At 37.5% G+C, this 23,912-nt stretch overlaps 1 protein-coding gene across 2 annotated transcripts in view; it reads right to left on the bottom strand.

Moving 5' to 3' along the window:
* The window catches only part of focad (focadhesin), a 205,073-nt gene that overhangs the window by 45,097 nt on the left and 136,064 nt on the right, over positions 1–23,912 (bottom strand). For both annotated transcript variants that reach the window (XM_055196326.2, XM_055196319.2), the window contains 9 exons: positions 21,094–21,248; positions 17,673–17,771; positions 13,895–13,996; positions 13,518–13,743; positions 11,138–11,344; positions 7,913–8,000; positions 6,051–6,241; positions 5,571–5,831; positions 4,382–4,486 (listed from right to left, as the gene is read on the bottom strand). In XM_055196326.2, coding sequence (XP_055052301.2) covers positions 4,382–4,486; positions 5,571–5,831; positions 6,051–6,241; positions 7,913–8,000; positions 11,138–11,344; positions 13,518–13,743; positions 13,895–13,996; positions 17,673–17,771; positions 21,094–21,248 — 1,434 coding nt within the window. The remainder of the gene's footprint in view (positions 1–4,381; positions 4,487–5,570; positions 5,832–6,050; positions 6,242–7,912; positions 8,001–11,137; positions 11,345–13,517; positions 13,744–13,894; positions 13,997–17,672; positions 17,772–21,093; positions 21,249–23,912) is intronic.

Below are 23,912 nucleotides of genomic sequence, written 5' to 3'. Positions count from 1 at the left end.
AGCTACAATATATAGGCCTCCAGGCCACCACACAGATTTTCTTAAAGAAATAGCAGACTTCCTATCTGAGCTTACAGTCACTGTAGATAAAGCCCTTATCGTTGGTGATTTTAATATCCATGTGGATAATCCAAATGATGCATTAGGACGTGCGTTTATGGATGTTCTAAATTCTCTCGGCATTAAACAAAACGTGTCAGGGCCCACGCATACTCGTAATCACACACTAGACTTAATTCTGTCGCTCGGACTCAATATTAATGACATCGAAATATCACCCCAGAGCGATGCCGTTTCAGACCATTGCCTTGTGTCATGCACAATACTTCTAGATAGGACCGCTCAGTCCACAACATGCTACAGATTAGCCAGAACAATAATTTCCACCACTAAAGATCTTTATCAAAAGAGCTTTATTAGCACTCTTCCAGACCTGTCTCAAATGAAACATGTAGCAGATAATCGTGAAGATCTAGATATTATAATAGAAAACCTGAACAACGTCTGCTCTAGCACGTTGGATGCCGTTGCTCCCATTCGAAAAAAGAGAATCAAAGAAAAACCGCCAGCTCCATGGTATGACCATCATACTGCAGCCCTTAAAAAATTAGCTAGAAAAATGGAAAGAAACTACCGAAGCACAAAGTTAGAGGTATGGCGTTCAGCATGGAAAGAGAGTGTTCAACACTACAGACAGGCTATTAAAACTGCCAGATCTACCTATATCAGTACGCTTATTAAAGAAAATCATAACAACCCTCGTTTTCTATTTAGCACAGTTGCGAAACTGACTAGAAACAAAGAACAAACAGAAACCAATAGTAAACTCCAACACAATAGTGATGACTTCATGAACTTCTTTACTAACAAAATTATGTTTATTAGGGAAAACATAGAAACTACGCAAGCAGCCATCACTCTCCCCAATAGCACATTTTCCACTAGATTACCAAATGAACATCTTGAGTCATTTAATCCTACTACAATAGAAGAGCTCTCTAAACTAGTAACGTCATCCAAATCATCGTCCTGTATACTAGACCCCGTTCCCACAAAATTACTAAAAGAGGTATTTCATGTTGTGTCAGACACGGTACTTAATATCTTTAACTCATCTCTAGAATTAGGATACGTTCCAACAGCTTTCAAACTAGCAGTTATTAGACCGCTCATTAAAAAGCAAAACATTGACCAGGGAGATCTTAATAACTTTAGACCAATCTCAAATCTACCTTTTCTTTCTAAAATATTAGAAAAAGTAGTGGCAAGCCAGCTACGCACATTCGTAGAAAATAATAATACATATGAAAAGTTCCAATCAGGATTCAAGCCCCACCATAGCACAGAGACAGCGCTACTTAGAGTTACAAATGACCTCCTATTAACATCCGATCGTGGTGAAATCTCAATCCTTATATTACTAGACCTTAGTGCAGCCTTTGACACAATAGATCACACAATCTTACTCAATAGACTAGAAAACTATGTTGGCATCAGTGGTCAGGCGTTAGCCTGGTTCAGATCGTATCTAACCAATCGATATCACTTTGTTTATGTAAATGAGGAAGAGTCATATCACTCCCCCGTTAAATACGGCATACCTCAGGGATCAGTTCTAGGCCCTATCCTATTCTCGTTATATATGTTACCTCTAGGAGACATTATCAGGAAACATAACATAAGTTTTCACTGCTATGCGGATGATACCCAGCTTTACATCTCGTCGCATCCTAGCGAAACCCACCAGTTTTCTAAGCTAACAGACTGCATTAGTGATATTAGGGACTGGATGGCACAAAACTTTCTTATGCTAAACTCCAATAAAACAGAGATACTTATTATTGAACCGAATCGCTACAAACATAATATGTCAGATTACAAGTTGCCCATAGACGGCTGCACGGTGGTGCCATCTTCCACGGTTAAGAATTTAGGCGTAATGTTCGACAGCAACTTATCCTTCGACAGTCATATCGCCAACGTCTGCCCAATTCTGGCATCTTTACACTGGCTACCAGTTAAATATCGTATACAATTTAAAATATTACTAATCACCTACAAAGCCTTAAATGGCCTAGCGCCTTCGTATATTAAAGAACTACTATCAGAATACAATCCATCACGTAAACTGCGCTCACAAAATTCTGGTCACTTAATTATACCTAGAATATCAAAAGTGTCTAAAGGTGGTAGATCCTTTTCCTACTTAGCCCCTAAGCTCTGGAATGATTTACCAAATAATGTTCGAGTATCAGACACAATCGATCAATTTAAATCTAAACTTAAGACATTCTTCTTTAACAAAGCATTCACATAAAATGTCCAGTAAATGTACATTTCCCGCAGTAGTTAGTTTGTCTAGAACAAAGCACTCACATACCTCATATGGGTAATATACTATTGCCGCAATAGTTAGCCTGTCTGGAACCGAGCCGACTTGAACCACTATAATGTTTGAAACTTGCATTGCATGCGAACGGCCCCTACGCTAATAGAATTCTGTTTTTCTCTCCCTGTCTCGTCCTCAGCCACGAGGACCATGAGACAAACAGACCCAGTTCCGGTTGCTGTGAAGATCATTGCATCACTGATCCACTGGCTGTCCTTCAACGTGATGACCAGCCGATGCCCGACCAATGACCACCGGCTAAACCAGTTTAATTCGCTTACCCGCCTCCTATCCCTACCGTTTTTATATATATATAAATATATATTAATTCCTTCCAAGGGTTTTTGTCCTTCTAGGACTTTTTCCCATTGGGTTTTTTTTCCTAGAGGGTTTTTAATCCCAGGGAGAGTCAGCCAACTTTGGCTTAACTTAGCACTTTACTGTATACGTTACATTATTAATATGCTCGCTTGTACGGTTTAACCGCTATCTCTACTTCTTATATTATCTATTGATCTTCTGTGTTCTCCTCTACATCTTCTCATGTAAAGCTGCTTTGCAACAATTAACACTTGTGAAAAGCGCTATATAAATAAAATTGAATTGAATTGAATTGAATAGAATATACAGTTTGTACAGTATAAAATGCATTACGTCTATGGAATGTCCCCACAAAACATGGAAACCAGAATGTGTGAATGTGTGTGTTTGTATGTGTTTGTGTGAGCATGTGTTTTTTGCATTGCATTTGTGCACAAGAACCAGGCCTTCATTTCTGTGTCAAAATTTTCAGATTTATTGATATTTATTTTTGACAAATGGAAAAAAATGACATTTTTTGCATTTCCCATTCACTTTCAATTGGGGTCATATTAACCCCAAGGGACAGATTAATGAATTTTTTTTTACATACCTTTAGAACAACCGAATCAAGCCCAGTTGTTTTTGTGTATGTAAAGATAGATTATTTAGAAAAAGTCACAAAGTTTTATATCTCTGAGATGAAGGGAACCTTTTTTTTAACTAATGAAATGTCGTTTGGGGTCATATAGACCCCAAGGACCGTTTGAGGGTAAACACACCTGAAACAGCCAATTAAGGTCTTACTAGGCAGACTAGAAACTTTTAGGCAGGTGTGCTGAGGCAAGTTGGAGCTAAACTCTGCAGGACACCGGCCCTCCAGGACCAAAGTTGCCCATCCCTGAATTAGATGATGCTTCAGTTTTTTATAAATTGGGTAAGAGTGCCACCTAGTGGATAATAGCAGAATTATAGATTACTGTAAAAACTCATCAGGAAAGGGTCATTAGCAGTAAAACGTTTTCTCCTAATGGCAGGGAAGGAGATGAACAGAGACCGGAAGTGAAGTTCCGCACAGACACGTAACGGCGACAACGCATGTGTGTAAATAATAAATAACATACAGTACTGTGTAAAAGTCTTAGGCCACCATCCAAAACCATTGGATGTGTTGTTTTTGCAATGATATAGTGATCATATATAATTGTTTTTTAGTCTCTTTCTTAGAATACAACCAGAAAATACAGGAAATTTGTATGTAGTATTAAAAACAGTATAAGGGTATAAGCTGAAGTGTCAAGTATTTAGGGTTAAACTCCTCTTCCACTTGAGCAATAGCAGGCAACTGCAGGATCTCTAAAACCCAAATTAAATTAAATCCTAATTTCCTTTTCCGATCTAATGACTTCAGTCTCCTCAAAAAACCTCAAGATGTGTTTAGTGCCAAGAGAGGTCAAACTAAATACTGACCGATGCCTGAAGAAGACATTTAGCTCTGAAAACTGTTTTGTTTTTAATTTTGTGTACATCTTGCATTTTCTGTTTGTATCTTAATAAAAAGAGTGAAAAATAAATATGGATGGACATTAAAACTTGGTGGCCTAAGGCTTTTGCACAGTACTGCATATATCTTGTATATATTGTAATTTTTTATAAACTATAACACAGTCATGTGGATCTTATTAACTGTACCTTGTGGGTTCCCAGTCTTGGCAGAGTATAGAGAAGAGAGTGAGACAAAGCTGGATCAGATACTCTGCCGAGTTTAAACATCAGGACGGGAAGTAAAGATGGCACCTAGAGGATATGGAGATGGAATGCAAAGAAAAAGAGAGAGAGAGAGCAATGTCATGCCATTCATAAAGTACGACAAATACAAAGGCATATATATATATATATATATATATATATATATATATATATATATATATATATATATATATATATATATATATATATATATATATATATAAGAAATATCCATATCATCACAGCTGTTTAACTCAGTGGTCCATTATGAACCCCTCACTGAAAGTCAGAGAGGGAAGCCCCCCTTCCCATTTGGAATGAGTATAACTTCTGACCCTCAGAGCAAAGCCCAAAAGACATATATTTTATAATAAAAATAATAAAAATGTCAGAACTATGATGCAACAAGTCACTTTTAAAACTGGTAGCATACTAAGATTTAAAGGATAACATTTAACTACATTCTCACATGACAGATGATGAATATTCCTGCATATGTCTTCATAACCTCCATGTGTACCACATCTGTGCATCAAAACTGTCTTGCGGGGCTAGGCATGTTTCCTCGAATCAAGCGCTTTGATGTTCCTGGTTCCCAGTCTTTTCTCATGTCATTGACTTTATGTCTAAGTGAGCCCTAAGGATGTCTCTAATGAACGTAAGTAGGGAGTACAGGTCATAGTAATTGTACCAAGATACACGTTCATTTAGGTAAGGTAATTACTATTCCAGTTTCTAAGGCTGCATAGGTTGCCTAGTAACACTGACATTTGGATGATGGTTTAAAAGGAAGCATGAAATTAGAGGATTTTTCTCTTTAATTCTGTTCAAGGAACAGCATAATGCTGTTAATGTGCAAAAGTCTTTACAATTAAAAAGCTAATACAAATATATAAAAAGCTTGGAAAATACGCTTTTCGGTTCATTTGACTGCTGGAACCCCCCAATGGAGACCAATATATTAAAAGTTCATTTTCAAATCCTTGTGAACATTACAAGGTTCAAACCTGTAACCTTTTGGTTACCAGCCCAAATCTTTAACCGACACGCTACAACACCTCATACTAAATAAAACAGATCTGCAAAATTATAACACAGCAGCACTAAACGACGACTCTGTCTTAAGGTTCACCTTTGCAGGGTCGGTCTCAGCGATGCCAGCAGCTGTGTCCAGCGCCAATCGGCAGAGGTCTCCGTCACTGCTGACGATGAGATGTGAGAGGAGAAGACAAACAGCATTTGGGACACGCTCACAGGCAGAGAGTGATGACTGTAGTGAGTAAAGCCATTCCACAGCACACAGGGTGTCCATGGAAATGCGGTGAAGAACGCTGGTGGCCACCTGAAGCTCACTGTACCAAGTACTGAGAGGCATGCTCAGCTGTGTGGACTTCTGTAGAGGGATATTTGTCAAATAACATGTTTAATATAAATATTTAGCTACACCTTCTATTAGAGGTCTCGAAGACGTCTTTATATTTGTTAAAGCACTTAAAATGTAAAGCATTTACTACTTATGTGTACTTTCTACATACAGTGTATTTATGAATAAACCCAATCTTTCATCCAATTTATGTTAACTGCAGTTGTAAAGATAAATTATGTTTAATACCTTTTTTGAAACGGACGGTTCTCTTTGGATCGTCTGCAACAGTGAATTTGCCAGCTGGAGGTTCTTTGTGTGTGTTTGAGTGTCTGTAAGAGCTTCCATGAGAGTCGAGCAGGAAATAACCTGCAACAAGGGCAATACCAGCACAGAAGAACCCCATGGAGGACAGACCTCAGGTGGGATGATCTTCACAGCTAAAAAGCAAGGAAAGATTTTGTAGTCCACAATGTAAATACAACGAATACCATCGCTTATTTTAAATCGATGTTTATGTCTGTGGTTGTATAAATCATGTCAGTAGGAAAAAATGGCAGACGCCTGTGTTACATCTATTACTTACGATTAAAGGGATAGTTCACCCAAAAATGAAAATTCTGTCATAATTTACTCACTCTCATGTTGTTACAAACCTATTTCTTTTTCCCTACTGTGGAAGTGAATGGGGCTCGTGAACGGTTTGGTTACAAACATTTCTCAAAATGTCTTCATTTGTGTTCATCAGAACAAAGAAATGTATACAGATTTGTAACAACATGAGAGTGAGTAGATGACAGAATAAAAATTTTTTGGTAAACTATCCTGGGCCGGTTTTCCCGATAACGATTGAACTTAGCACTTAAGAGCGGTTTCTTAACGAACATTCGTTGTTCATTTACGTGCGTTTCCCAAAGATGCACGTGAAACGATCGCTCGCAGCTGGGTTTTAAGTGCTACTTACGAGTCGCTATCCGTTTGTCAAGTGCTGAAATGTCACCTATGGAATGACTCGAATTTGTAGCAGAAGCTTGTTTAGACTAATGATCTTTAGCCGATGTGCACTAATATTTTTTATAATATTTTTTATTATTGTTCATGACTTTTTAAATGTTTTAAAATTGTTCATAATGAAATATTCTTTTCCGTATTTATTTAGGACTCGTCCCACTGCGAAATGCCTTCTGCATTTTATAATATAGTTTAGATTATTATTATTTGTTGTTGTTTATTATTATGTTTATTTATTGTTATGGATTATTGCATTGTACCGTAAATATTTATTTAATTTTCTTTAATCAGATGCCATACCCTTCAAAAAAAAATTTTTTACTGTAGCCAGATGAATTATAGCAGAAATTGGTAGGAACAATTATCAATTTGCTAGTACCAACTTTTACCACGTTTTCCTTCTTTGTTCATTTATGTTTAGTCATTTAAATTTTATTTTTCATTTGAATTTTAAATATATTATATTAAAGTAATTTAAACAAATAAGCAAAGAAAACCCCAATAAATAAATATAGCCTACATTTAAAACATTACATTATCGTCATTGCAGGAGTGTAATTTGTTGGTTGTCCTGCAGGTGACCTTGTAACACTGTTACGATGCACTTATGAATTAACGATTACTCCAGACCACTCGTAGATCTACGATGATTTTTAAGCTACGAAGCTTTTGGGAAACGGCCCGTAATTCTAAGATGATTCATACAATCGTTTTTACGATAAACTTAGCCTTACGATGCTTTTGGGAAACCCGGCCCTGTTTTGTAGAAGATAATTTTGATTACACCTGCATTAATAATTGTATTCTACTTATGAAAATAACACATTTGGTCCATTTAGTGGAATGTACAGTGTTTTAAGAATGTAGTCATAGAAGGTACACTACACACACAAAAAAAATAATTTTTAATTTAAATGTTTTTGATGAGACCATACTTTTTTATATAAAATTACACTGCTTTATTAATAATAATTCTTCATTCTTACCATTTTTTATGTATGGTCCAAACAGCATAAATTTAAGCAAGAAGGTTATCAAATTTAGAGGAACGACAACTCTTAAATCATCTGTGAAAGTGTGGTGAGGAAGAGGAGTTTTACCGAGCTCTAGGAGAGCTGTCTGCTGAGAAGTGGAGGCTTTTAGCAAAAGCAGGGAGATACCCATGATCACCTGATCAGCTGGGAGTTCCTACAGTGAGAAAGAGCACAGGTAGACAATGGTTTAACACAGAAACTAGGAATGCTCCAATCTGGATTTTTGCAGCAAATACCAAGTACCGATTTCTTGTTGTCATGATCGGCTGATACCAATACCATTTCTTCAAGCTGATATGCAAGCTTTTTGATGACTGGAACTGTTAACCTTTTTTTAGATAAAATAATACTTTGTTATATTATTTGGTAATTGGGTATATTATTGTTTTAATGGAGAATCAGACAAATAAGCACAACAAATAATTATTCTACAAAGAGCAATTTAATATGCCTTTAAAAAGGATTATGCCTGTTTAAAGTACACGCATTCTTATAAAGTACAAAATTTCTTCAGTCAAGAGTAGAGAGTGATTTTAGCGAGTACCGATCAAGTCATTTAATGCAGCGATCGACTGATACTGATCTACAGCCGATCGATCAGAGCTTCCCCTTACAGAAACAATAGGTTGAATGCAAAATCATTATAATGAGTTCATTATAATCCTGGCCAAATTACAGAGATGCCAGAGTACTTAAATGATCACAAGACCTTTGGTGTTCAACAAAATATGGTAGGTCACTTGCTGGAGAATTTGTACTTTAAAAATTACAGACATGGCCAATTCGCATGGAATTCAGATCACAGACAACCTCTCCAATTATAACAAATGACTAAAGGTCACCAGGTAATGCTAATTCTGTTTGAAAAGAGCATAAACTGTACATGGTAACTAATGTAATACTTTGCATTTATTGTATTAATTATTTAAATCGCTGGGCCGTCCGAGCGCTTAATTTATATTTCAAAGGCTTATTATTATGATTCAATGTGTATCTGTAAAATAAAACAATGTTAGAAATGTCACACAACGTTCTTTCTTATCCCTGAAACCCAAACCATTATCAGATGCCCCCTCCACCATATACAGTGAGGAAAATAAGTATGTGAACACCCTGCTATTTTGCAAGTTCTCCCACTTAGAAATCATGGAGGGGTCTGAAATTGTCATGGTAGGTGCATGTCCACTGTGAGAGCCATTATCTAAAAAAATCCAGAAATCACTATGTATGATTTTTTTAACTATTTATTTGTATGATACAGCTGCAAATAAGTATTTGAACACCTGAGCAAGTCAATGTTAATATTTGGTACAGTAGCCTTTGTTTGCAATTACAGAGGTCAAACGTTTTCTGTAGTTTTTCACCAGGTTTGTACACACTGCAGGAGGGATTTTGGCCCACTCCTCCACACAGATCTTCATTAGATCAGTCAGGTTTCTGGCTTGTCGCTGAGAAACACGGAGTTTGAGCTCCCTTCAAAGATTTTCTATTGGGTTTAGGTCTGGAGACGCCACACCAGAACCTTGATATGCTTCTTACAGAGCCACTCCTTGGTTATCCTGGCTGTGTGCTTCAGGTCATTGTCATGTTGGAAAACCCAGCCTCGACCCATCTTCAATGCTCTAACTGAGGAAAGGAGGTTGTTCCCCAAAATCTCGCAATACATGGCCCTGGTCATCCTCTCCTTAATACAGTGCAGTCGCCCTGTCCCATGTGCAGAACCCCCCAAAGCATGATGCTACCACCCCCATGCTTCACAGTAGGGATGTGTTCTTGGGATGGTACTCATCATTCTTCTTCCTCCAAACACGTATAGTGGAATTATGACCAAAAAGTTATATTTTGGTGTCATCTGACCACATGACTTTCTCCCATGACTCCTCTGGATCATCCAAATGATCATTGGCAAACTTAAGACGGGCCTGGACATGTGCTGGTTTAAGCAGGGGAACCTTCTGTGTCTGCATGATTTCAAACCTTGGAAACGGTGGTCCCAGCTCTTTTCAGGTCATTGACCAGCTCCTCCCATGTAGTTCTGGGCTGATTTCTCACCTTTCTTAAGATCATTGAGACCCCACGAGGTGAGATCTTGCATGGAGCCCCAGTCCGAGGGAGATTGACAGTCATGTTTAGCTTCTTCCATTTTTCAATTTCCCCCGTAGCCCTTTCCAGCCTTGTGGAGTAGCCCTTTCCAGCCTTGTGGAGGTGTACAATTTTGTCTCTAGTGTCTTTGGACAGTTCTTTGGTCTTGGCCATGTTAGTAGTTGGATTCTTAATGATTGTATGGGGTGGACAGGTGTCTTTATGCAGCTTACGACCTCAAACAGGTTAGGATAATAAATGGAGTGGAGGTGGACATTTTAAAGGCAGACTAACATGTCTTTGAGGGTCAAAATTCTAGCTGATAGACAGGTGTTCAAATACTTATTTGCAGCTGTATCGTACAAATAAATAGTTAAAAAAATCATATTTTGTGATTTCTGGATTTTTTTTTTTTTTAGATTATGTCTCTCACAGTAGACATGCACCTACAATGACAATTTCAGACCCCTCCATGATTTCTAAGTGGGAGAACTTGCAAAATAGCAGGGTGTTCAAATACTTATTTTACTCACTGTATATATTTAAATAATAAATTAATATCATAGTTGGAGCCGATGTTGTAGTGGGCAGCGCTCCGACATGTGGTGCTTTCGCACTTTCGCCGACCCGGGTTCGATTCCCGGCTCGTGGTCATTTGCCGATCCTGTGCCCCTCTCCCCTCCCTGTGCTTTCCTGTCCTCTCCTTATACACTGTCAAATAAAGGCAAAATGGCCGAAGAAATGTAACTTGAAAAAAAAAATTATATCATAAACTTGCGACTAGTCGAATAATAGTAAAAATTAACAAATACTAGTCGACTACGACAACTACTAGTTCACAATCTTCGGTCGCGGGCAGCCCTAAAAAACATATCAACCCACGTGGTCTTATGGATACCTTCTGACAGTGAATGGACTTCAAACATGTAGCCACAATTCAGTAGCATTACATGGCTAGAAAGAGCCAGGCTATTATTTAATTAAAGTAAGCATAGTAAGTCATTTACACCCAAGATGACATATGATTAAGGTGAAGAAATGATGGGCTAATTTTTTTTATTTTTGGGTGAACTATTTCTTTAACATCTATGTACACATCTAACAACAGCAGTGCTCTGGATTGTCCCAATCAGCATCTTATCCCTCATTCACTGCACTGTTTAACATAAAATGCATACACGTGCCAGGAAAAAATGTAAGTGTATTTACCTCTGCATAAACAGGTATAAGCTGGTGGAGTATGTGAAGCAGAGACATCAGCTCTCCTCCCAGCTGCACACTGAGCTGACAGGCACACAAGAGTTGAAGAGCCAGTTGGGTCAACTCCTTCCTCCAGAAACTCGGATCAGCGAGCAAAGCAGAGCTCAGAGACTCAGCAAATGATATGAACTCCACCAGTGCTGTTACACTGTCCACCTATGGGTCATGTACAAGTATCATATAAATCATTTTAGCCAGTACACACATTTAGTAATATATATTTCTCAAAAGACAGTAGACTAACTCAACAGGGCAAAGAGTGAGGGTGCATGTATGTTTAATGTAAGCATATTAAACATTATGGAATTCTGTTATTGTCAAAATATTAAGAAAGCATTTTGCTAATCTCAAGCAAGCCTTTGGTGTAGATTGCTGTGCAAGCAGTTTAACTAAATATCCGATGTTTGAAACAACACACTGTGGCATGCTCAAACTAAATAAAAAAAAAGAGTATTAGCAAAATCCCTTTAGGGAAATTGCACCACTATGTGTACATGTTTGCATTGCCTCATGCAAGACTAAAATCCTATCTAGTTGTATAGGAAATACAGATATCTCTAAATTCAAGTGCATCATAACGTTCGTTTCTTAAGCTCAATTTGCGCTGAAGTACAACATTTTTCAAGGTTGTTTCAGCTGTGCATGGGCACAGGTTGGCCAGCACCTCACATGACTTTGAACAGAGACTTTCCCTCAGAGAATCATCAGTCATTGTCAATTGATGATTGGTTCTTTTTTAACTGGAAGGCGGGACTTACATTGCCAGAGTGGCCACTTTGTATTTTGCCCATTCATAGTAACAAGAGTGCTCAATCATGTTATTATATTCAATAGCTTTGCTATTAAACACCTCTTTATATAATCCCAGTAAACCTTTGTAATGCTGATAACCATATGCAAGTATGTCATATGCATTCTGTTTTTATGTTACTGCTGTATAAAATATAATCCAAATCATTTTCATATTTAAAGAGTTCATACTGTAGCATGTTAAAAATAATATTGATCTTTAAAGGACAAGTTCGGTATTTTACACTTAAAGCCCTGTTTTCAGATTGTTTATGATGAAATAGAACGGTTTTGACTGAAATTTCGACATTTGCGGCTGCCCCGAGAATTTTTGGGTGTTTGTGTTTCAGCTCCTACCTTTACAATGGGTTTAATGGTGCACTGAAACAATCCTTTCCTAAATGCATTAAACTTTCGTTTACAAAGACGTGAAACTTATCGAGTGGTCAGGGGTGTTCGGTGATATGCTTACACAAAAATCGCGTTAAGAGATGCTTTCCAACAGCTGTTTTAGCATTCGTTGTTAACTTGTGGATCTATTTTTCCAAACGCCCCACACCCGTACATTCTTCCACTTAGAGCTTGAATAATAGACACTCCAGCCCAGGTGGTGGCGATAATCCACCTTTGCCAATTGCAAGAATAGAAACAAAGTTCCCGGCGCGGAGTAATACCGTACCTCACAGCACAACTAATACAAGTCAATGGAGTTGGCAAAAACTACGATAAAACCTGTTGGAATGCGTATTTTGCAGCGATTTTTGTGTGAGCGTGCCGGTGAGCGCCCCTGACCACTCGGTGGGTGTCGTGTCTTTGTGGACGAGGGTTTAATGCATTTTGGGAGGGATTGTTCCAGTGCACCATTGGACCCATTGTAAAGGTAGGAGCTGAAACAAAAACACCCAAAAATTCTCTGGGCAGCCGTATATGTCGAAATTTTAGTCAAAACCGTTCTATTTCATCATAAACAATCTGAAAACAGGGCTTTAAGTGTAAAATACCGAACTTGTCATTTAAAGTCCCCCTGTAGTCAAGAAAACTCATATTTGAGCATTATAATAGCATATATAAAAGCATATCACAGTAATTTCTTCATGCTTTAAATAAAACAGCTTGAATGTAACTCTACACATTCCTCGCCTCGTTTAGTATACGCAGATCTATGAATATGCAAATGAGTCCCCGCCTCCACTCCTGCACACCACCTCTGACCATAAATATATACACATATCTAAATAAATCCTACATTCTATGATTTCAGACACATAACTCCTAAGTTTGGTTTCACACAACTGCACGTTTGCAGCACAACACTGACCAACATTAGTGCACCTCCAGGGAAAAACAAAAAGATTATATGTCAAAATGCTTTAAAGTGACCCCCGTAAAGATTTGAGTGACTAAGCTTTTAAGGCGCCATGGGAAATTCACAACAAACTATAATTTAAACCTTCTGTTGGAACATTCCTAAGGTTTAAGTCACAGTACTGTAGAGCTACTTCAGTGAAGCGCATTAAGTAGTCATCGTCCTCCAGCTTACCAGCAAGTATGGGAGGAGGTCAAACAGGTTGCGTATCAACTCGCGGACCACCCTTGTGCCAGACATCCCTTTGCCCTCCTGGCAGTCCGACTGAGGATGCCCTCGTGGCTGAAGCAAGACCCTTAGGAGACCGTGTCTCAGCGGCGCATTTTCTGACACTCTTTGTGGCTCGCAATACAGGTAGCGAAGAAACGGAGCCAACATTTCAACATAAACTGGCTCATCTCTAAGGAAAACACACAATGGCATTAGACAAGTTTTAAGGCACTTTTAAAAGCCTTAAATTTGACAGAGAGGTAGATTTACTTCTTGACTAACTAACAAAAAAGTATCTGTGTCTAAAAGATGCAAAAACTTTGTCTATGAGAATCTCATACCTGTCAGCGGCCAGCTGAATGAAATCATCAATCTCTTGGAGCAAAGCGGGCCAGCAGTCGGGACGGTTTTCCAGTATTGTGATGTAGGGGTGAGGAAAGCTTCTACAATCAGGATTCAAATATACAGATGTCAATTTAATAGGACAAAAACTTTAAAACCCTATAGGCTTTTCTGTTTGGTCTATACTGCATCAGCCTCCTAATTCTGTATGCTAGGATGTCTGGTACAAAAGTTGTACCTTTTTGTCAAAAGTTAAAAAGGTCCTTATATGACCCATTGAGGTACAGATATGTAACTATAAGGTACCAGCATGTACCTCTAAGGAACCAGAGTGTCTTTTATGGTGCTATTTCATTGCATAGTACCCCACGGTTTAGGTCGGGTCAGCTTACCTTACTTTGGCTTGGTTAGCTTTTCCATTGAGTTTAGAATCGCTGCCTACCGCTGTGACATCATACAAGTGAGAGCGTCGTTGGAATGCTATACATTCCCAAACCTTCAAACCCAAACCTTTGTGAAATTCATGTACCTTTTTTCTGAGTATGGCCTTCTTTGTTCAACACTGATGATTAAAGTCTAATTTTCATGCTCACTATTTTATATTTAGACTGATTTATCTTATGCCTTACAATGTTACCTGTGTGCACAATTCGAATTTGATCAGGCAGTAAGATATTTTGTACAGCTAGCACGAGGATCTTCCTAACAGTCCTTTAACACTTCAATTTATGGTCAGGGTCACCTCCAGACAGATGTTTAGGCTCTCCATCCCTTCCACAGACATCCTACAGTTCAAACATTTACTCAATCTATCTCTTGTTGTCCCATGGCCAACTGGTGCGGCCATCACATTATCAGGGTCCATCCATCAGGGGCGGTTTTCGGCAGACAGCCACAACATTTCTGCAGGACAATGGCTGACTGACACATTGACCTCTATCTCACTTTAGTTCCACTGAACATTTAGAGGGAGTCAGCTTAACTAGAAAAGACATTTAAAACTTGGCTAGTCAAGGACAACTATATACACATATGACAACTGTATGTTACCAAAATAGTTATGTGTGTTGTTAGGATTAACTATGGGGCCTCTATCGCTGCTACAAACACAAAGTTTAAAACATTTCTGACTTGATTTTGAAAATGAAACCCAAATTCACTTTGGTCTTTTAATCTCAGAGGCAGGAGAAGAAAAGATTTATGCTGTTGCATCCCTAAAACTCCAGTCCTCCCAGTTTCTGTTTGATGTCTATAATAAGTGGCTTTTTGACCTCGGAGCAGATTGCAGAGGAGCACTGAGCAGACGGACACAATGAGCATCGTTGGGCATTTCCCATTAATCCTCAAGCCCTCCCTCGATGCCCGCTCGCCCTAAAGGCCAAGTACCAATCCGAGGGCGGCACAGAGTCCTTCACCCATTCATCTTCTCACCAGGGAAGAGCTCAACATAGCAAGAGAATGATACTGTGCCCAAAGTGGTCAAATACACCAAGCCTAGTTTTCATGAGATATAAGAAAAGAAATAGATGCCATGCTTGATGAATGCAAATTTGAGCTCTATGTAATGTCCACATAGCTCTTCTCCTCAAACATGACCAAAACCCTGATTTCCCTGTTTTCTCATAGGACTTTACTTGGTAAACACTGGTATTAAATGTCAATTTCTATTTCTATTTTATAATAATGGGCAGAGTTGCAATGGAATTTCTGCATCATTAGTAACACAAAACAAAAACCCAATCTGATTGTTTATGCAGCACAACAAAACATTTGCTCAACCAATGGCATACATTTGCGACTTCTTGTTTGTCTGAATTCTGTTTGGTGTCTTTAGTGGCACAGAAAATAGGCTCGCTGCCAAAAATTGCAGTAATGAACACCTATTTCATTGCTAAAAAACGTTATTTCGTGTATTTGGTATAATAGAATGTGTTCACGTGGTTTATGGTTAAAAAAACACATTATGTTCCACAAACCGTACATTTTTGTAGCTCCAGATTTCACTCTCTTCCTGAAACACCAGTGTTTCCCCTAGGTTTACAGCTTTGGGGTGTGTGTGTGTGTATATATATGTATATGTATATATATATAAATATATTGCTCACTCATTGTTTGCCAATGTTAGTTAATACATTTATATAATAAACATATGCATTGTTTGGATTGTTGGATGTAATAATAATAATAAATAAAAAATGTATAAACATATGATCTGTTCTGTTGTCAGACATAAAACGAGTAGACTATAAAGTAGTGAGTAAACACGACCTAGTCACCTTGTGTTTAATCCAACCAGCTGTTAACTTTGCTGAAATACTGATATATAAACGCGATTTATAATCATCTGACAAAATCATCATAAATTTACATTGAAGCCTCATGTCTTATTGTGTTATGAGCTTTTTTATTTCAAATGTGAGTTTTATTGTATATTGCGTAGCCTAATAGTGCAGACAATTCGCTGCAAATTCAGAAATATGACAGCATACACTGTTACTGTTACACAGAGTTACTACAAAACACGTGCGCGTACACGTGATAGAGAGGAAGAGAATGCGCGTGTGTGTGTGTGTGTGTTTGTGGGAAAGACGCTAACCTTTCGTCAAGTCATGATAAACGCGATTAGCCATCTTCTCTGTCAGTAACATCCATGTTGATGTTTACGCAAAAAAGAAAGTATACAGAGGAACAGACTTTGAAAACACTATCACATTTTCAGTTATGTGAGAGAGACGCGCGCTGCACACAACATGAGAGAGAGCGCGCACAGTGAATTAAGCAGAACAGTAAAATATAAATGTGTGCACTCAATTGGATAAATGTAAACGCGCAAACACAGACAGAAAAGACATGCCATCGTAGAAATAATATAAATAACATATTACTTTTTTTTAATTGCTATTTAGTTTGTTTAATAAAATAACAAATTGTTCTCGGACAGTATAAAGAAAATTAAATCAAATTTACTTGACCTTCAAGGGGGGCGGGTCGAGCCGTTAGGAGGGCGGGGCGCCCCCTTATATAATGGTAGGGGAAACACTGAACACACAGTTTCAAAAGCTCCGTGTCCCAGATTGGCCAGCTAATCTGTATGTTGTGATTGGCCTGAATACCTCTGACGTCAGCTGGAAATGTGACGCCCCTTACCATGTTTAAAAGATTCAGTCACAATGCAATGCTAACAGGAGTAAACTTAAAGGCTGCGAGTCTGAAGCGGGAGGAATTATGATAATGTTGGTCTTGTCTACATCACCAATCCCAGGAAGTAAACTGTTGCCTACAATCCGTTTGTTTGTTGTAGTCCAAGAAAAGAGATTTACGTTGAAGACAATAACTCGTCTCATTGTTTACTTTGGGGTTTGTACATTTTACATATCGTTAATGTACTAATACACACCTTCACACCAAAGGAAATGTAAAATCGTGAATTGGACAATATGTGCTCTTTAAGAGAAAGAAGAAACGCCAGTGTGAACAAGCTCAAGCTTTTGTTGCATTTCCATACAGTAAAAAAATACATTTGAACAACAGAGAAGAGAAATCAGGATAGTTTTGTAGTAATGAGCTATGACGTGGATCAGGGGCAACCAATCAGAAGGCGAAAACCAATAAAAGTCCTCCACTTGAAAGGATTCCAAAGAATGCATTCAATCATCAGTGTCCACTAATCATTTACAATATCGTTGTTGGCAGGGTAGCCAGAACGTTTTTTAATGCTCTTGCCGGCAGCGGTGTGAATGTACAGTTACTCTTATTGTTGGAAAGGCACTTACTTACCTAATTGAATACGGACAAGTGAAGTTCGTTCCATTATCTCGCTGACTTGCTTGAATTTGTAACAACCTCCCCACCACTTTTATCAGCCCTTGAACATTCCTATCCAGACAAGAAACAAAGCAGTCAAAATCAGCAGATACTACCCAACAACAAAAGATCTACAATGCATCGTTGTTTAATCTTAGAAATCAAGTTCGCAACTAGATAAAATATAGTGCAAACAGAATATTAAATTAAAAACGGCAACGTGAAAAAACAAACAGCATAACAATGTGTTTATTAAAATATTGTCAGGATTACCAGGATGTTCCTGTTCCATACACATCACTGATCACAATTACATTGATTTAAAAAAATTGCGAATAAAACACTTGGCAATCAAATCAAACAATGGGGCAAGATGAAAAATAAAACTCAGACACTTTGCATACTATACACTACAGAAATAATAAGTATATGACAAGTAATATGGCAGCATGCTATTCTAAACAAAGTCAGTACGATCTTTGGATACAGGAGTGCCAATTCCCTAGCAAGAGTACATGTGGAATATTTTTTATACATTATAAATCACTTCAACACAATATGCTCTCTCTATTCTACATTTCTCTGTACATATTGCTTTCATTACTGTATATCTTACTGTGAGGAAAGACATCTTCTTAGTGAAAGCAAATTTATCTTTGTGGCTTTCATCTTGGCTCTTTCATGAGCCTGGCACGCACTATGCATAATGAAACGTCGTTTTTGATCAGCATACGTATATCGTTTTTGTCAGTCTACTATGTTTTGATCACAAAATCTTAAATCTTAAAATTGTCCAATCGGGTCAGTGCTACATTATGCCATTAATTCAGATAACTTGTGCAATTGTCGAGTGAGCATACTACAACCATGCAAGCTGATATAAAAACGAGTGCGGAGGCATAAACACAAAAGACATTAATGCTAAGTTTGTCAAGTGATTTAAATTTTTTATCTAATTAATTACATGATGTGCCGATTAATTAATCTAATTATTTGCATTTATTTGCACATAAATATTGGCATATAAATGGAGAAATTAACCTCAAATTGAATAAAATTAAGTGCTTTTCATGTTTTTTTCAGGTGGGTCTATGGTTTAAGGTACAGGAATTGAATTAAGTAATCAAATTTAAAATAATACTGCATACACTGTAAAAAATGTGTGATTTGAAGTATCAACATGGTTTTATGCAACTTTAACTTATCATTTAAGCAATTTTAACTACATTTACATAAAAAACTATATTTCACTTTTGCTTTAGGGCCAATAAAAAATTTCAAGAGCAAATAAAAATCTGAACTACGGACTATTCTTATAAGCTGTGATGATAAACAAAAACACATCAATTCTCATGTGCTAAATGTTAAAACTAATCTCTGTGTAATGAAATGGGTACATTGTGTGGCAGCAGCTCTGTGTGACAGTAATGACAGCAGCAGGCGTGTGTGAGTGTTTAAAAAGAAAAGCAGGTTGATATGCAGGAGGTTGCATTTTTTAGATGTTTGTCAGATATCTGAATATGCAGATGTGCATCCTCAGTCAGCTGCCTTTTGTATCAGAGGCTAACCCTTACAGAAATGTGTGGGCATGAATCTAAAGTACCACATCATAGCTTAATCAACCAAGAAAAAAAAAACTTTAAACTTCCTGTTTTATTAGAAACTATGTCAAAGAATTTCATGGGGTCTTTAATACAATATTTATTTTTTGTGGTCATGTGCATCACATCTACAACATAAATGGAGTCAACCATTTTCCCTTCCATGTGACCACCACAATAATGACTGAATTAAATGCTTTTAGAAATCTGGGTAGTGTGGGACTCTTGAGGGACTTTTCAAGCATGAATGTTTAAAAGCTTTCAAACATTGAAATTAGCAGAACTCTTAACTTTTCAGCATACTGACTGTCAGCATATTAGACAGATGGTTTTATTTAATATGATTTATAGTGCAGTCAAAATATTTGTGAACTGAACCTTTGACCGTTTACACATATCTACTTTATAAATGCACCTACCTACAGCATGTGCACATATTTATGATAAATTTGTTCGTTACAGAAAAAATTTAGTTCTCGCACCACAAAACAGAAAGAAAATTAAGGAAAAAAATATAATTTCCTTAACACTACTTACTTTACCCCTTTTGCCAAAATTTGTATTATTCCTTTAAGACTACTTTAAACTCACACCACTGTTCAAGAAAAATGCAGCTATGTCAGACACCTTAACAAAGCAGTGTTTTTAAGGTGCAGTGTATACATTTTTGCGGCATCTAGTGGTGAGGTTGCGAATTGCAACCAACAGCTCAGTCCACTGCTCACCACTCATTTTTGAAACGCATAGAGAAGCTACGGTAGCCGCCATCAGAAAAACATGTGAAACCTAGTAAAAAAAGTTTGTCCTTAAAGGGCTTCTGTAGAAACATGGCGGCACAAAATGGCGACTTCCACATAAGGGACCCTCGGTGTATGTTGATAAAAAAACATAACGGTTCATTATAAAAAGGTCTTTATACACCCCTAATGATATAGTTTTGTATATTATTTTGCATTTCTGTAAAGAGATCCTTCTAAAAATGACACACAGTGCCAAAGTATTTACACCAGTGGTCTCCAAGGTTGCCCACCAAAGCACATTCTTTTAATAGCCTTAATTTTAATGATTTATTCATTACATATTTTTTGTATTAGCTTGGCTTCTTTTATAGTTTAACATTTTAAACAGTGATAAAACATATCAACAAGTAAAATAAAATAAAAATCAACAGTTAAAAAAAATGTTTTGAGTAGACTATATCAAAAAGTAGCCCTCCAGATTGTTTTTCCATTGTGGTAGCCCTTGCTTACAAAAAGGTTGGAGACACATGATCTACACTTTTTACTGAAACATGGTTTACTTAAAGTTGTTTTTGAACATTGAACTGGAATACCCCCCACCCCCACCCCGCCTGAATGTAATGCATGACATTTATGCATTTGGCAGTCACTTCAAAGCAATACACATTTTTATTACAGCTTGTGTGTTCCCTTGGATTCAGACCATACTCATGCTCTACCAGTTGAGCTAAAAGGACCCTAATGTTCTGACCCTTTCATATGTAATAGTTATCTGTGTATAAACACAAAGTTCAGGGAAGGGAGAGGCCAAAGCTTTGAGGATGGTGATAAGATCCAATCAGAAAGGGTGGTTTGAGTGTTACAGCACATGTTTGACACTGCTCTGTATCTCATTTGTCTCTGAAGAGATTATAGTACCTTGGTTTCAGGCTAATACACATATGAACTTCACAAACTGAACGTCCCTTGAAACACTTTCAAAACGAAACGTTTCAAGTTCCAAGACTCTTTAAAATCCAGGTAAGTGCTAAACAGCTGCAAACAGAGGCCTACCTCGCAGAGGGCAGAAGGTTGAGGGTGGTGTTGAGGACATACTGCAGATCGGCATGTCCCTGATCCACAAGCAGCACCAGAGCATTGCAGCAAGCCGAGCGGACGACAGTACTGTCACTGCTGCACTGTTCCCATAGCGTCTCAAGCGCTGGTCCCTGTTCAAGTAACCCACAATGATGATGTGAAATGATTGGCTGATGCAAAAATCAAAGTGAGTAGGGGAGGGCAGGGGCAAAAGTGCAATATTTAAGAAAAACTTAATTTTAAAGGATAATGTTTTAGACAGAGATATATTTTTGCTGTAGTCATTAACTGTAGTGTTGCCCATACCAGGTGGAATTTTGGACAACAACTTCAGTATAATTTCACTTTGAACATAAGTAGCGCATTGTTACTTTCGACCCTGTAAGCTGGGATGAAAGTAACACACAGGTGGCTTAAAAGTAACACAACAGAACAAGATAGATTTTTGTGTTAAACTTGTTTTTAGTAAATATACACGACTATGAACTCGTTAATATGTAACAGCAAACATATTTTGTCGTTTATCTTTCCAAAAAGTAATTAAATTACAGTTTAAATTTTAAATTTCAGCTTCATCTAATGTTTCAAAAGCAAAACAACAGTACAAACCTGAATTGTTAAGAATAAAACCTTTTTTCAACAGTATGAACACTATGAAAATTTTATTAAATCAAGTTAGAATGATATACATTTTCAACATAATGCAACAGGATTGCAGCAGGACAAAAGTAACAAGTGTTACTTTCGTCCCAACAGGAACTCCTAAAACAACACATGAAACAGGAAACAACGCGTTATAAAAAAATACAGATTAAGGAAACAGCTTTCTGGACCTACACGTGTGAAATGATGACAAAGTAACACAATATTTGTCAGCAAGGGTTGTGTGCTAAATATTCTGTCATAGTTTGGAATACAAATGTCGCTTTGAAAGAAAATCGCTTTGTTAATTTCGTCCCACGTTATTTTCGACCCAATTCTCTCTAAATAGCATGCAAAATGGAATAAAGGGGTCAAATCATACTGAAGGGGTCAAACCATACACTTTATATTATTTTATATTTATTACCAGATGTCCATATATAATGTTAGCTGAGGTTTTGGCATCCAAAACAATGGATCTCATTTACTAATAATTGCATACGCTTTTCGTATTTATACGCATGCTTGAACTTCTCACGAAAACTTTTCGCCTAATTCACAACACGTCTGTACGCAGGTGAATTTGTTTTTATACTTGTTCTTACGTAAGTGAATTTGGAGTGTTCTACATGAGCGGCCGCATGCACAAGGTTGGCAATTTGCATAAAAAAATTTTGTCATAGAAGCAAAAGAGCTTGAAAAGAAATCCATGATTATATTTATTATCGGTAAAGTACTGTTTTGTTTTGTATTTTTTATTCAGGAGGTTTTGCTGTCGCAGGAGAAAACCAGTGCTGTCCACCGACCAGAATAACATTAAAGAAGTATTGGATGCGTTAACAATATGACATTTAATTAATATGACAGAGCCGTTAGTGTCCTAAAGCAGAGGTTTCCAAACTGGGACGGGACCTACATACGGTGGGTCGCGCAAAGTCGCTTTGCTGTTGTAGTGATGAATGACACAAAAAACTGTTTAGTCAAATTAATGACTAGCAATGACAATTATTTTAATATGATATGCCATAATTACTTTGATATTTCAATTAAACTTACATTTCATTAAAGGACAAGTTTGGTATTTTACACTTAAAGCCCCGTTTCCAGATTGTTTATGATGAAATAGAACGGTTTTGACTAAAATTTGGACATATGATGCTGGCCCGAGATTTTTCTTGTTTCTGTTGTATCACCCACTACCTCTACAATGGCTGCATAGGTGTACTGGAACAATCCTTCCTATGCATCCTAATGCATTAAACTTTTGTTTACAAAGATGTGAAACTCACCACCTGGTCAGGGGTGTTTACTGATATGCTTACACAAAAATCGCTGCAAAAAATGCTTTCCAACAGGTGTTTTACCATTTGTTGTAAACTTGTGGACCTATTTTTCCAAACGCCTCTCACCGTACATTCATCCGTTGAGAGCTTGAATAATAGACACTCCAGGCCAGTTGGTGGCGATAATCCACCTTTGCAAATTGCAAGAATACAAACAACTCCATTTACGTTTCTGGCGGCGGAGTAATACCTCACAGCACATCTAATACAAGTCAATGGCAAAAAGCATCTTTTGCAGCGATTTTTGTGTGAGCATATCAGTGAACACCCCTGACCACTCTGTGAGTCTCACGTCTTTGTAAACGAAAGTTTAATGCATTTTAAGAAGGATTGTTCCAGTGCACCTATACACCCATTGTAGAAGTGGGGGGTCATACAGCAAACACCCAAAAATTCTCGGGCCAGCAACATATGTCCAAATTTCAGTCAAAACCGATCTATTTCATCATAAACAATCTGAAAACAGGGCTTTAAGTGTAAAATACCGAACTTGTCCTTTAATAAGATGACAAGGAAAAAAAGAAGTTAAATGTGTATTGTTCTCATATTTCTATTGAAAAATATGTTGGTGCGTCCCAGGATAGATAACACCTATTTAAATGGGTTGCAAAATGAAAAGTTTAGGAACCATTTTTCTAAAGTGTAGTTGGTTTTGGGTTGGGTCCAAAATAAATTTTTAACTAAATTGTTCTGCCCCATGCCTCCTGCCAAATAAGAGCCTCTTTAAAAGGCCTGTGGTGCATCGTTATAGTTCCACAAAACAACCCAAAATATGCCACACCAATGGACTGAAATGGCATAACTTATAAA

Source organism: Misgurnus anguillicaudatus, chromosome 21 (assembly GCF_027580225.2).
Source record: "Misgurnus anguillicaudatus chromosome 21, ASM2758022v2, whole genome shotgun sequence".
NCBI classification, from domain to species: Eukaryota; Metazoa; Chordata; class Actinopteri; order Cypriniformes; family Cobitidae; genus Misgurnus; species Misgurnus anguillicaudatus.
This window is presented reverse-complemented; position numbering and strand designations above follow the sequence as displayed.